The 12,669-nt window shown below is 39.7% G+C and overlaps 2 protein-coding genes across 2 annotated transcripts in view; one reads left to right on the forward strand and one right to left on the reverse strand.

The window, feature by feature from the left end:
* The window catches only part of niban1b (niban apoptosis regulator 1b), a 30,721-nt gene extending 27,774 nt beyond the window's left edge, over nt 1-2,947 (forward strand). The window contains exons 13-14 of the mRNA XM_053507657.1: nt 746-857; nt 1,335-2,947. Of these exons, the coding sequence (XP_053363632.1) occupies nt 746-857; nt 1,335-2,446 (1,224 nt within the window). The 3' untranslated portion in view covers nt 2,447-2,947. The remainder of the gene's footprint in view (nt 1-745; nt 858-1,334) is intronic.
* Nucleotides 2,948-4,510: 1,563 nt separating this feature from the next.
* Nucleotides 4,511-12,208, reverse strand: ccdc105 (coiled-coil domain containing 105). Its single transcript, XM_053507890.1, has 8 exons — nt 11,930-12,208; nt 9,025-9,297; nt 7,233-7,337; nt 6,990-7,146; nt 6,666-6,832; nt 5,358-5,453; nt 5,063-5,176; nt 4,511-4,833 (listed from the first exon to the last, which is right to left on the reverse strand). Exons 1-8 carry the CDS (start codon nt 12,191-12,193, stop codon nt 4,648-4,650), a joined length of 1,362 nt encoding a protein of 453 aa, XP_053363865.1. The 5' UTR covers nt 12,194-12,208; the 3' UTR covers nt 4,511-4,647.
* Between the last annotated feature and the right edge of the window lie 461 nt (nt 12,209-12,669).

Genomic DNA, 12,669 nt, shown 5'->3' on the forward strand with positions numbered 1-12,669 from the left:
GCAGCTGTAATTATCTGTTATTTTATTATTATCTGTTATTTATTCAGCTTTCCCTGATTTTCGCATAATTTGGTCATGTCCAATTTCATCCAACCCATCTTGTTGGTTTCATCCAATCTTCAGAGAGGGTGCAGGCTAACACGTGCGCTTCTTTGAGCAATGCATCTTATTTAAACTGCTGCTCATGCACCATTAGGAAGTGGCATGACACTTGTGTGAGCTCACAGACTGTGTCGCTGCAGATATATCACCTCTGATGCAGCGCACTCAATCTACTCTCTCTGGGTTCCCACCTATGAAAAGGTGTCACCTCACCCAGGAATCAAACTCCTGATCCACGGGTGATAGAGTGAACTCATTTCCGTTACATGCAGGAGCCCTGCCTCTTAAATACCACTTGAAATAATCTACCAAGATTTGCTATAATGGCTTTGATTTTGGCTTTGATTATTTAAACAGCCAATTAGTCCTTTACCAGATTCAAATGTTAGGCTTCAAATGATAAAAACACGCTTCCACAAGATGGCAGTTTGATCACGTACTGTAAGTGTGCCAAAAATGATGCATATAGAAACAGTTGTTGTCGTTTGATCATGTCTATTTTACCGGAATAAATAAGGAAAAAAGCCATTAAGGATTGTTGCAGGGAGAACCGAAGTTAGAATCTGAAAGGTCCGGCATTTCTTCTCAATACTAAGATTTGTGCCTTTGTACTGAATGAGATTTCCTTTTGGTTTCCGTGTAGGAGCTGCAGAACTATGAGCAGTACATCTTCGCTGATTACACAAACTTCATCCAAGTGGAGAATGTCTATGAGGATATAATGCTCAACACCCTGAACAATGAAGTCAACAAAGGTTTAAAGGCTTTATTCTTATTGTATTACTGTACTATTGCCCAACTTTCATCAGAGATGCAACAGAGATCTGGTGGTGGAAAGCATTGAGGTAGAGGACATTGTGAGTCCCTGCGCAGACAGTTAGGGGAAATCAGTGAAGGTCTCTTTAGTGAATTAATTCCTTGGGGAATTCCTTGGTGCACATAGGCTTTTACAAACAACTAAACCAAGTCATATTGTAATTGCATTTAACTCAGTTACAGTTTGGACTGAAAATGCTTTTCTTTAATTGTTGTATTTAAATCTTTCACATGTTTTCGACTCAATATACTGATAAGTACCTAAGAAAAGGTTTTTATTCTTACAAGTTGAAGAGATAATAATCTATGGAGTCCAAGTGAGCATAATTGTCCTATTCTCCACTGTCTCCACTGTCTAGCCTATTTCATTTGAATGTCTTTCTTCCCTGATCTCATTGTGTCTTCTTCCCATGCAGTGGTGAAAGAAGCGGCCACTCTGAAGAAACACAACCTGTTTGTGGACAGCACCGAGCTGCAGTGTGTTAGTCAGAGCAGTCTGACAGACAGCCGGACTCCACCACGCTCATGCCCCTCCAGTCCGGCCAAAGTACAGTCAACTGTTACAGCACAAAAAGCCGAGCAGGTTTCGAGCTCACTGGTAGTGGAAAACGGCAGCTCAGAGAAGCAACCAGTGGAGAAGAAAGAAGAACCTGCAAGTGAATCACCTCAGACAGATGATACTCAACCATCTAAGCCGAATGATCTTGCAGCTGTACCCAGTATACCATCTTGTGTCCCGGCAGATTCCCCAGATCTTACTAAAGTCCCTTCAACATCCATACCTGATGCCTCAGATCAAAAGTGTGAGATTTCTGTGAATAATCCTGACATGGTGTCCTGCACCTCATTACCAGAAGCAGCTGATGCTACAGCTCAGAGCCAACCTGTGATATCCCCTGAGACTGATTTCAACATGTCTCCTGTGATCATCGTGTCAGAACCCGAGTCAGTTCCAGAGCCAACAATTTCTGTCAGCTTACCAGATGATGCAAACATGGAAAGTCCTGGTTCTCCTGAATCTGTAAAAGAAGACCAAAGTGTCAGTACTTCAGAGGAAACAGAGGTTGACGCTGCAAATCAGTCTCACTGTGAGATCTGTCATGCTGAGTCAGAACCCCCCGAGGAGCCGCAAAGTGTTACAGTCCAGCCTGATACAACCAGTGCTGAAAATCCTTCAGCTTCCGAGACAAAAGACACACATGACACTGAAGTTGGAACACTTCCCTGTGATTCCTCTCTCCCTATAGTTGACATCACAGCCAGCGAGACAGCAGCAGAGAGCGTGGCGGAGAACGCCGCCAATACCAGCACGAATGGACTCCCCTGTGTCCCTGATCTCCCAGCAGGGGGAGACATGCCTGCACCCTCTGCAAAGGTAGAGACTGAAGGCAGCACAGAACCACACCGAGACTCTTCCACAGAGGATCAGGAAGCAGAAGAGGCGATGGATAGCGTGAAGTGCATCAGAGATCTGGTGGTGGAAATCATTGAGGTAGAGGACATTGTGAATCCCTGTCCAGACAGTTAGGGGACATCGGTAAAGGTCTCTTTAGTGAATTAATTCCTTGGGGACTTACTGCATACAAGCTTTTACAAACAACTAAACAAAATCATATTGTGATTGCATCTAACTCAGTTACAGTTTAGACTGAAAATGCTTTTCTTTAAATGTTGTATTTAAATCTTTCACATGTTTTGTACACTGACAATCCATGAATAAAAGAGGAAGCATAAGAAGTTTCTTTCTTATTTTTAAAAGTATTGCTCAATTAGTTTAGTTAGCAATGCACTTTGTAACACTTATTCATTTTGAATATCTACATTTTCTTTTTAAATAATTATGTATCAATTAGTATTACTTTTCAGTTAATTACTTTAAGATGAGAGAACGGTGTTTTACACGGTACATCAGTGATCTTAAAACGCCACTGAGTGTGTAACCTTATTTTGGTGAATATAAGTCTATGTACAATACTGCTTATGTGTATTGGTTTTATAACTGCAATAAACTGATGTTTTCTACCTAAAATGCTAAGCATTCGTTTTCATTTTAAAGTGCGAATGCAAATGGAAGTTAATAGAGGCTTTACTAAGCTTGGCACTTGGCATGTCTGTGGTATTTATTATTATTATTATTATTATTATTATTATATTTTGCAATTAAACATTTGCAGAGGCGTAGTGGTTAGCACTGTGGGCTCGCACGTTCAGGGCCTGGGTTTGATTGATTACCTCGGGTCTGTTTGCATGTTCTCCCGTGCTTGGTTGGTTTCCTCCCACAGTCCAATGACATGCAGATTTGACTAATTTGTACTTCTGTACTTTGTTGTTCCACCACCAAGTCTCCTTTTTCACTTTGCCCTTTCCTGTCCAATATTACAACATGACTAACAGAATGCAATGTATTGCAAGGACTAAGGTAAGAGTCAAGTACTCTTCTTCCTGTCTCCCTGATCACATTGGCTGTAAATGTCCAGTCAACTTCCACCACTTTGTCCAGCTTCCCCACCACCAGGGTTATTTTACACACCACCATTCTGTGTTGTCTGGCTACACTCTCCGCTACCAACACTTTGCAGTCACTGATCTTTTTCAGATCACAATGTCAACACGAGAGTTTGTGCCTCTACTGGAAGAAAGTATTCACTACTGCCATTTCCATCCTCTATGCAAAGTCCACCACCATCTGTCCTTCTACATTCCTGTACTGAAGACCAAACCTGCCCATCACATTTTCATCACCTCTGTTCCCTTCCCCAACATGTCCATTGAAGTCTGCAACAATCACCACTCTCTCACCTCTGGGGATGCTCTGCATCACTTCATCTAACTCACTCCAGAATGTCTCCTTCTCTTCTAACTTACATCCTACCTGTGGGGCATAGCCACTAACAACATTGAACATTACACCATCAATTTCCAGCTTCGGACTCATCACCCTATCTGATACTCTCTTCACCTCTAGAACATTCCTATCAAACTCCTCTTTCAGGATAACTCCTACTCCATTTCTTTTCCTATCCACACCATGGTAAAACAATTTGAACCCTGATCCTAAGCTTCTAGCCTTGCTACCTTTCCACCTGGTCTCCTGGACGCACAATATATCTACCTTCCTTCTCTGCATCATATCAACAAACTATCTTCCCTTCCCTGTCATAGTCCCTACTATCACTCCTAAACTCTTGCCTTTCCTTTTCTCTCTCTGCTTTTGTACACACCTTCCTTCTCTCCTTTTTCGACCAACAGTAGCCCAATTTCCACCAGCACCCTGTAGGTCAACAACACCAGTGGCGGTCGTTGTTAACCCGGGCCTCAACGATCCGGTATGGAAATGATATTTGTGATTCGCATCATTGATTTGGGAAATGTTTTACGTAGGATGCAATTCCTGACACAACCCTCTGCATTTATCAAGAATTGGGACTGGCACAAGAAGACACTAGATTCCCCCCCACCCCCCCACCCCCCTTAATAATGACCACACTAATCTAGCCACCATGTGTCTCATGCAGCTAAAAACAGTTCTGTAACACAATTTTACAAAATTTTTTATTTAATTCTCAGCAAATATATGGGGGAGTATGTCTTATCGTGCAAGTTATTATAATCAGTTGCTACATTCTACAAACGTAATACACTCACATGCACAACCATGTAAAAGTCGCAATATACAGACATATGAGTTTGATGATGCTGACACAGATGGGTTAAGCCTTATCATTATTATTAAGTGCATGCTGACTGGACAAGATTGTGAGGAAGATTTCTTCTTCGAAGCCGGGCTATAGCGGAGTCTACACCCGCTGCTGCTCTCTTTGCACAGGAATCAACATCCATCAGCAACTTTGCAACCTGAAGATCCTTTACTGCTTTCTCTGCAAACTCCAAATGTTGCTTCAGCATCATACTGCCCTAGAGGACACACACACGATATAGTACTTCTCACTATGTTCTAAAGTTAGTAGAAATCAAGTTGCATTAAACAAAAAATAGTTATGTACTCGTACTTTCCCATTCATTCAGTGGTATCCTAACCACTTAGGCATTTAAAATGCTGATACTTAAAGTATGGTATTGAAATTCATAGCTACATTTCCTAAGTGTCTTACAAATATGGAGCTGGTTTATGTGATTACGCTACCTGTGTTAGGAGTCTCGACTCAGGCACCTGAAGACTTGGATGTCTCTCATAGACCTGTACAACAGGCCTGTTCATTCTCTCTCTGCAGAACAGGTCATCAGAGGAGACTGGACCCTACAGCGGAAAGATAGATTGCATTAAATCATGCTCTTAGAAATACTTGGTAAACAAGTCCAATATTACAACATGATTAACAGAATGCAATGTTTTGCAAGGACTAAGGTAAGAGTCAAACTGTCTAAGTGGCTACACGAAATAACAATGCTGTAACTAACACCTCACTTCCAAAACATACCAAAGCTCTGCCATGGCTGTAGGTGGCACACTGCATCTGTCTCTGTTTGCGGTAGATGGCCTGTCTAGTGGTTGCTGAGCTCAGTGTTAGGCGTTGCTAAGAAAGAAAGATTAAGGTACGGTATGAAACAATACTATAATGTATGTACAAATTAAGCTAAATTTATAGCAAGTCTGTTTTTACAAGTGTTAATCACATAGATAGATAGATAGATAGATAGATAGATAGATAGATAGATAGATAGATAGATAGATAGATACTTCATTAATCCAGAAGGAAATTCCAGATGAACATTAATCAATAATGTTAATGTTCAACAGCTGTGATTGTAATAGCTCGTTTTGGCAGATGTGGTTTGAGTTTTATGAACTGTTAAAGTAAATATTGCTGAAAATACAATATTCTTATAAAAAATTAATATGAATAAAATTCATTTAAATTAAAGATTAGAATTAAACAGTGTGATTTATGTGTGACAAATTAGTAGAAATTTGCTAAATGGGTCAGTATCTGGGATAGCATGAGGATAAGGGAGATACGTTGTTTCTTGGTAATTACTGTACTGTGCCAAAGTCTGGAGCCCAGCTCATTTCTTCATATTTTCATATCTTCAGACTTTTGACTCCAATTTTTGGCTGTTTTTTGTCACTCATTTTCAGTCCAGTCCCCGAACCTGAACAGTTTGAGAGGAATGTTTCTGTTTGTTAAGTCAAACAGTGTTCAATGCTGAGAACGTTGTGTAGTGGAAGCGAGGGGAAATGAGGTCGTTGAGAGAAGGGAAATGAGGTCGCTGCTGAAGCGTATCTTTAGGCACTTTGCAGCCTGTCTCAGTAAGATATTTTATCCCATGTATTTAATGAAATCTACGTAATGTAATTATATTTAATATGAAAAAATGAGGTGTGGCTTAAGTCTTTTGCACAGCACTGTGAAATATGTAGAAGTTTATTAGTCTATGTTAAACTCTAGAGCCCTCTGCTGCCAGTGTGGTGAACTGCAGCTGTTAAGGCAACATCAGCAAGGCCACAAATAGCATTTTAGCCAATACTGTATATTCTTGCAAGATACACTTTCCTATGTAATACCAGGATTTGACACAGGGGAGTTTTTTTATTATTATTATTTATTACAGCACCTTAAATATATGTTATGTAACCCAAATGGAATATAACTGTGCTCGTACTTAATGGTATGAACTAACACTAATAGCAGAGTTATTATTTAAAATAATTAATAATAATAAAATAATTAATAATAATAAAAAAGATAAAAAAAATATGAAAAGTAACTTCTTGATTTCCATCTCACCTGGAGACTCTGGGTTTCTGCGATTTTCTTTAACAAACCCTCACTGACTGAGCGATGTATAGCCGCCTGTTTAATGATTGCCTCACCCATGACCCGTTCAATCCTCCCACTGAGCTGCTGAGATGTTCGCAACACAGCTGCTGATGAATCTAGTGCCCTTTTGCACTCTGTGTGTGTAGATGTGGAAAATTAATTCAGCACACATAAGGATTAAACAAAATCCCAACTTACTGAAAAGGCTTTTAAGATTTAATTCATGTGAATGAATAGTATTATCTGAATTTATAATATAAGCACATACTGTATAAGCACCGTTGTCAGTACCTGGGGTAAATGGACCAGCGGGGTCAGGTTTCAGTGAGAGAGGAGAGACAGAAAGATGCACAGCTGCTGAAGGTGATCCATGCTGAGGGAGCAGCTCAATTACACTGGACCTTTCAAATGCACAGTCCAGGAGCTCTCTGCTGCTCTTTGCTAGGGCCTCAAATCATAAAGATGCAAAAACTAAATCAAAGATACATGTTGTCAAGCCCCTGCACATGTTATAGTCTATAGCCTTGTTTGTACCTGCAACTGAGTTAAAGTGTCTCTTAGCAGAGTCTCTAATCCCTGCTTCAGCTCTTTCAAGCCGTTCCTCTCTTGGCAGAGCAGATTATCAGCAGCATCTTTTTCCTTAAATAAAAAAAGTGTGAGACTTAATATCAAAATAATGTATATAATGGCACTTAAACAGGATTTAGCAAGTTTAGGGCCTTCTGTTGACTGTAAAGTGAATTATAATAGTTTTAAAATACAGTGGAAAACGAACAGGTCTTGGTTTACGAGCACCGAGTATCATGTATCACGCATGGGCTTCTTGATTTGACGCCGAGCATCACATGATCATAACTGAGCCAATGTTTTTTCTCTTTCTTGCGCTGTGGAATTGTGGGTAATCGTCTCCCCTGCTGGGTCTTAGTGCGTGTGTCTCTTACTGGTATAATCAACATCCGTGCACGCGTGTACTGTTTACTATAACACCGTGACCACAAAAGAAAGTCTCATTAGAGAGGTTAAAGACCCATTGTCTCTCTCTTTCTCTGTATCAGCCTGTCAATATGTGTGCGCGCATGGAATTTGACACCGTGCCACTTCACACACACACTCTCTCGGCTTCTCACACACACTGTCTAAATTTGAATGTAAGACCTCGCTGATAATGATTACCAATCACATCCTCTTTGTTAAAATTAAAATTACAAATGCCTAAAATAATTTTTTAAGGAAAAGCTCTGCTTCAACTGGAAGTACTGGGAACGTTTTAAACAACCATTACCAATGATCAGCCATAATATTAACACATTAACACATTAACACTGATCAGCCATAACATTAACACATTAACACATTAACACTGACTATCAATTATTTATATATCTGTAAGAGTTTTGGTTAATATATAATATATATTTTATTCTCTTCCTCTGATATAACTGTCTTAAATGCTATTATCTTTCTGTCTCTTCTTGGATCTGATACTAACATGCTTTCCCATGCTCTGTCTTTCTCTATATTTTTCTCTCCACCTCCCTTGAGCACTTCCTGGTTCGTCTCCAAAGGGACATTTCTACAACTTCCACCCTTTGTTCTTCAGGATTTGGTAAAATGGTTCATGTTCTTTGTAGTGACAGATGTACATGACCCCAGGCGTTTGGCCAAACATATAAAAATCTTGTCTTTTACTATTAATAAATAAAGACATTCCTGACAGACAAAAAATGTGTGTGTTTGACTGCGTCTCTCCTGCACAGTGGATAGACCAATAGGCTCGTTTATTCATCTTCAAAACGTTACAATACCACTGATAACTGATGACAGGATCATGGTCACCCTCATCATAAAGCCTCATCTATGCAATTGCAATTGACCCCAAAAGAGTCAATGCTGGCTTTATAGAAATCATAGAAAGGCACCAAAAAGAATGCACCACACCCAGCAGTTTACAGGCTTCCAAACTTACCAAATTCCAATTCCACCCTGCAGCCCACAACCTCTGCTGCCAATGTCCTGGTACCAGACACCACAGCATGCCCGAAGGGTTTTTTAAAGACCCCAAAAAGCCAGGCAGGCAGTGGGACTCTACACAATATTGGGCATAATATTTTGCATTGAAATGTAATGGCTGATCAGTGTCTATGACCTATTAGAGCAAAAATCTGAGATTTACACAAACTAGCTTGCTTTTAAACAGGAAAACAGATAGATAGATTACTTTATTAATTCCGATGGAAAATTGCAATGTAATAAGGGTTTCCATTCCAAAAGCATACTGAACCGTGAACAATGGCTAAATGTTGGAGACCTATCCCTTTTCACTTACTGTCTCAGTGGCCGGTCTTTGTCTCCGCTTGTCGATGTTCTTTTGGTTGATGAGCAGTGCTTGTCTGATACTTCGCAACAGTTTCTCCAGCTTCTCTTTTTGATGATCCAGCCTAGTGGCCTCTTGAGTGATCCTTCCTGCCTGTCTCCGTAAACGTCCTTCTACTTGTCGTACAGCACGGGTGTATTCAGCAGCCACTGCTACACTAAGCTTTGCACTCTGCTCACGCAGTGCAGGTGGTAGGAACGGGCTGGTCGCACACAATGACTGCAACTTCAGCCATTAAAAAGATTTTTAAAATGTTTGTTAAATCCAGTAACATACTGTACATAGCTACACATGCAAGAATTAAAGACACCCACATTTTTTGCCATTATAACTTCTATTTGTTTTCTTCTTTTAGGATTTGAAGTATGCCTGGAAGTGAAATTTCCTAAGACATTTCTGATTTTCAAAGAGGCCGGATTGTGATGAAGCTAGGGGTGGAGTGGTTCTGTCCCAGGTACAAATACAGTGATGTTATGAAATAAACAAAGTTATTATGCCCTTTTTTAATTCTTTAAGTTTTTGTGTTAAATGAATTATCTGATCGTAATGGGTCTTAGGTTTATGCAAATACAACCTCCGACATAACAACATATTACTTTCTTTAACCATCCATTATTTCTTTAACAAAAATGAAGCCAAAGAGAAAAAAAATACCATGTTCGTAATACTCCATGATTCAATAGCTTGTAGATACAACTTTAGCAGGAATAACTTGAATTAATAGTTTCCTGTATGACTTTAACTGTCTTTCACATCATTTTGAGGGATATCATTTGGCCCATTCTTCTCTATTAACATTGCTTCAGTTCATTGAGGTTTTGGGGAATTTGCATATGCACAGCTTAAAGTCTGGATTTTGACTAGGCCATTCCAAAACCTTTATTCTTATCTTTTTCAGCCATTCTGATGTAGACATACTGGTGTGTTTCAGATCATTGTTCTGTTTTGAGAAGCCTTAGCTGTCGCAGAGATGGCCTCACATTTGCCTCTAAAAATACTTTGATATGCAGAGGAATTTATGGCCGATTCAATGACCTCAAGGACTGAAATATTTTCTTGGTTTTCCTGCAAATATGGCACTGGACATTGGGGCCAAACAATTCTGAGCGTTGCAGTCTGATCTTGTGGTAAATTTGCTGGGACGTCCACTCCTGGAAAGGTTGGCAACTGTCTTGAATGATTTCGACTCGTGAATAATCTTTCTCACTGTAGAATATTAAACTCCAAACCCTTTCCAGATGTGCAAAACAATTGCTTCTCTATCATTACTTTTGTCCTTCCCTCTTGGTTTGTGTTAATACACACCTGATTGCTCCAGACTAGCAAACTGCCAAAACTTCATCTTATATAGAGGGTCTGCACACCTTCTGATGTTCAGTTAATCAAGGGCTGATGTTTAGCTGCACCTGGCTGCAACATACCCTCTTAAATCCTGTGGAAGGAGTAAGGGGTACTTAGTATTGCCTGCATTGTTGTTCTATTATTATTATTATTATTATTATTATTATATTTCATTTTTTGTTAAAAAAATAATGGCACAATAAAAAGTTACATGTTGTTGTTTGTCTGAGGTTACACTTGCCTAATCCTAAGACATGCTATGATCAAATGATTTTTATATTTTTACATAAAAAATTATTTAATTTATAATATATATTTAATTGTAAAAAATGATGGTTGTCTGTTTACTTCTTGCATGTCTGACCTTTTCATTACAATCACCTTAGTTATACTTTATTTCATTTTGCACACTTCATTTCTGCATACTTTCTGGACATTTATATTCTTTTCATTTTGCAAACTTTTGCACATTTTCCATTTTGCATATTTGTACAGTCATTACGATGTATATTTTGTACAGCTAGGTTTTACAAAAATATTTTTTCTATATCCCATATTTTATAATTTATACTCTGTTCTTGAGGTCTATATACTGTATTTAATTCTTATTCCCATTTCCTAATTTATTTCTATCTCTACTGATAAATTAGATTTTCAAGGTCATAAGCGGGTCATATAAGCATTTCACTGCATATCATACTGTGTATGACTGTGTATGTGACGAATAAAATTTAAATTTGAACTGAGTGTAGCCCATCTGTGTCAGCCTCTCGTCAGCCTTCATTGCCCTGGCGCAGGACAATCTCTAGTCACTTGATTTCAGTGCTGGGGGTTTTATGGCACTGACACGGGTGTATCAACAGCAATACTAAAATATTCGGACATGGTGTTCACTTTTTTTGAACAAATTGGTCCCAAAGTGGAGGTGTTTTCCATAGTTTTGGGTGTATTATACAGTACATACACTATGGACAAATATATTTAGCCAAACCTGCAGTGACATTGTATCCAAAGGTTCCAAGGTTCCAATTTGCAGTTGATCACGCTTTAGCCGCTATAACAGCTTCCATTTTGGAGTGTTTCTGTGGAAATTTGTGGCTATTCATTCTGTAGAGCATTTATTTATGAGGTCAGGCGCTGATGTTGGACGAGAAGGCCAATTTTCAAACTGATCCCAAAGGTGATTGATAGGATTGAGATCAGGGCTCTTCTTTCACACTGAACTCATCAAACAATGTGTTTATGGAACACGCTTTGTGTAGTGGGGCACAATCATGTTGGAATAGAAAAGGAACTTCCCCTAACTGTTGCCACAAAGTTTAAAGTATACTGTCCAATAAGTCTCGGTATGCTAAAGCATTAAGATTTCCCTTCACTGAAGATGATTGGAACACCTGAATTCAATAATTAACAGGTTTGGCTAAGTAGAGTAGTTTAGTCCCTATAGTTTAGCAACAGATGGGCTACAGTCATTAAGAGTGCATGACAGATGTGCTTGATCATATGGACAGCTTACCACAGTACCGCAGGATTTAGGTCGGGTTTTAATTTCCTCCCCACGCTGGTGGTTTATTCTCACACCCTGAGCCAGAAGCGCTAAATCCGGGTGCTTGGATGAAAACCGTGGTGTCCGGTAGCGCGCGGAGGAATCCAGCGCGTTCACATGGCACTGGAGCACCAGGCGCTCGGTGCGCCGCATGAAGCGGAGCGTCTCCTCCTGCCGAGTGTGAGGTCCGAGGCGTCCCGCGGCACCCGGAGCTGACCTAACCCCTCCTCTCATTACTGCTGAAACCAAGCGCGATTCATTAATTCATTGATTTAATGTATTAATATTTACAGTGAGCGGGGAAGTAAGGTGACGCTGCGGTGCCGGGACAAGAGTGTTGGGCCGTTTCCAGAGCAACGGGCCAAGCGCGCGACGCGCTGGGCTCGTGACTGTGACGCGAGACTGCATCCTTCTTTTTCTAAAGAGTGGACCAGCAATAGGGTTCATCCAAACAGGTCTAATGTTAACTACAGGAAAGTATTACAAAGTATTTCTCTACTGTATTTGTTGATTATACAAACTCATTCTCGTACTAACAATATTATTATTATATTTACAGGCAGCTACCATGAAGATTTTTTTAGTTTAATGTACCAAGTACATTGCAGGAGTACATTAAAATAAAATAAAAAACATTCTAAATAAGACCGTTTTCCCTGAACACTAATTTCCCTGGAGCCTATCCCACAGAACTCAGAGAACAAAGCCAG

This window comes from Clarias gariepinus, chromosome 11 (assembly GCF_024256425.1).
Source record: "Clarias gariepinus isolate MV-2021 ecotype Netherlands chromosome 11, CGAR_prim_01v2, whole genome shotgun sequence".
In the NCBI taxonomy this organism is placed as follows: Eukaryota; Metazoa; Chordata; class Actinopteri; order Siluriformes; family Clariidae; genus Clarias; species Clarias gariepinus.

Excerpts from the sequence above, each read along its gene's own strand:
- ccdc105 (XM_053507890.1), bottom strand. The coding sequence starts at position 12,193 with ATGAGAGGAGGGGTTAGGTCAGCTCCGGGTGCCGCGGGACGCCTCGGA. Across the intron at positions 5,177-5,357 it reads ACAGCCATGGCAGAGCTTTG|GGTCCAGTCTCCTCTGATGA; the intron begins GTATGTTTTGGA and ends TTTCCGCTGTAG. Across the intron at positions 4,834-5,062 it reads AGTCGAGACTCCTAACACAG|GGCAGTATGATGCTGAAGCA; the intron begins GTAGCGTAATCA and ends TGTGTCCTCTAG.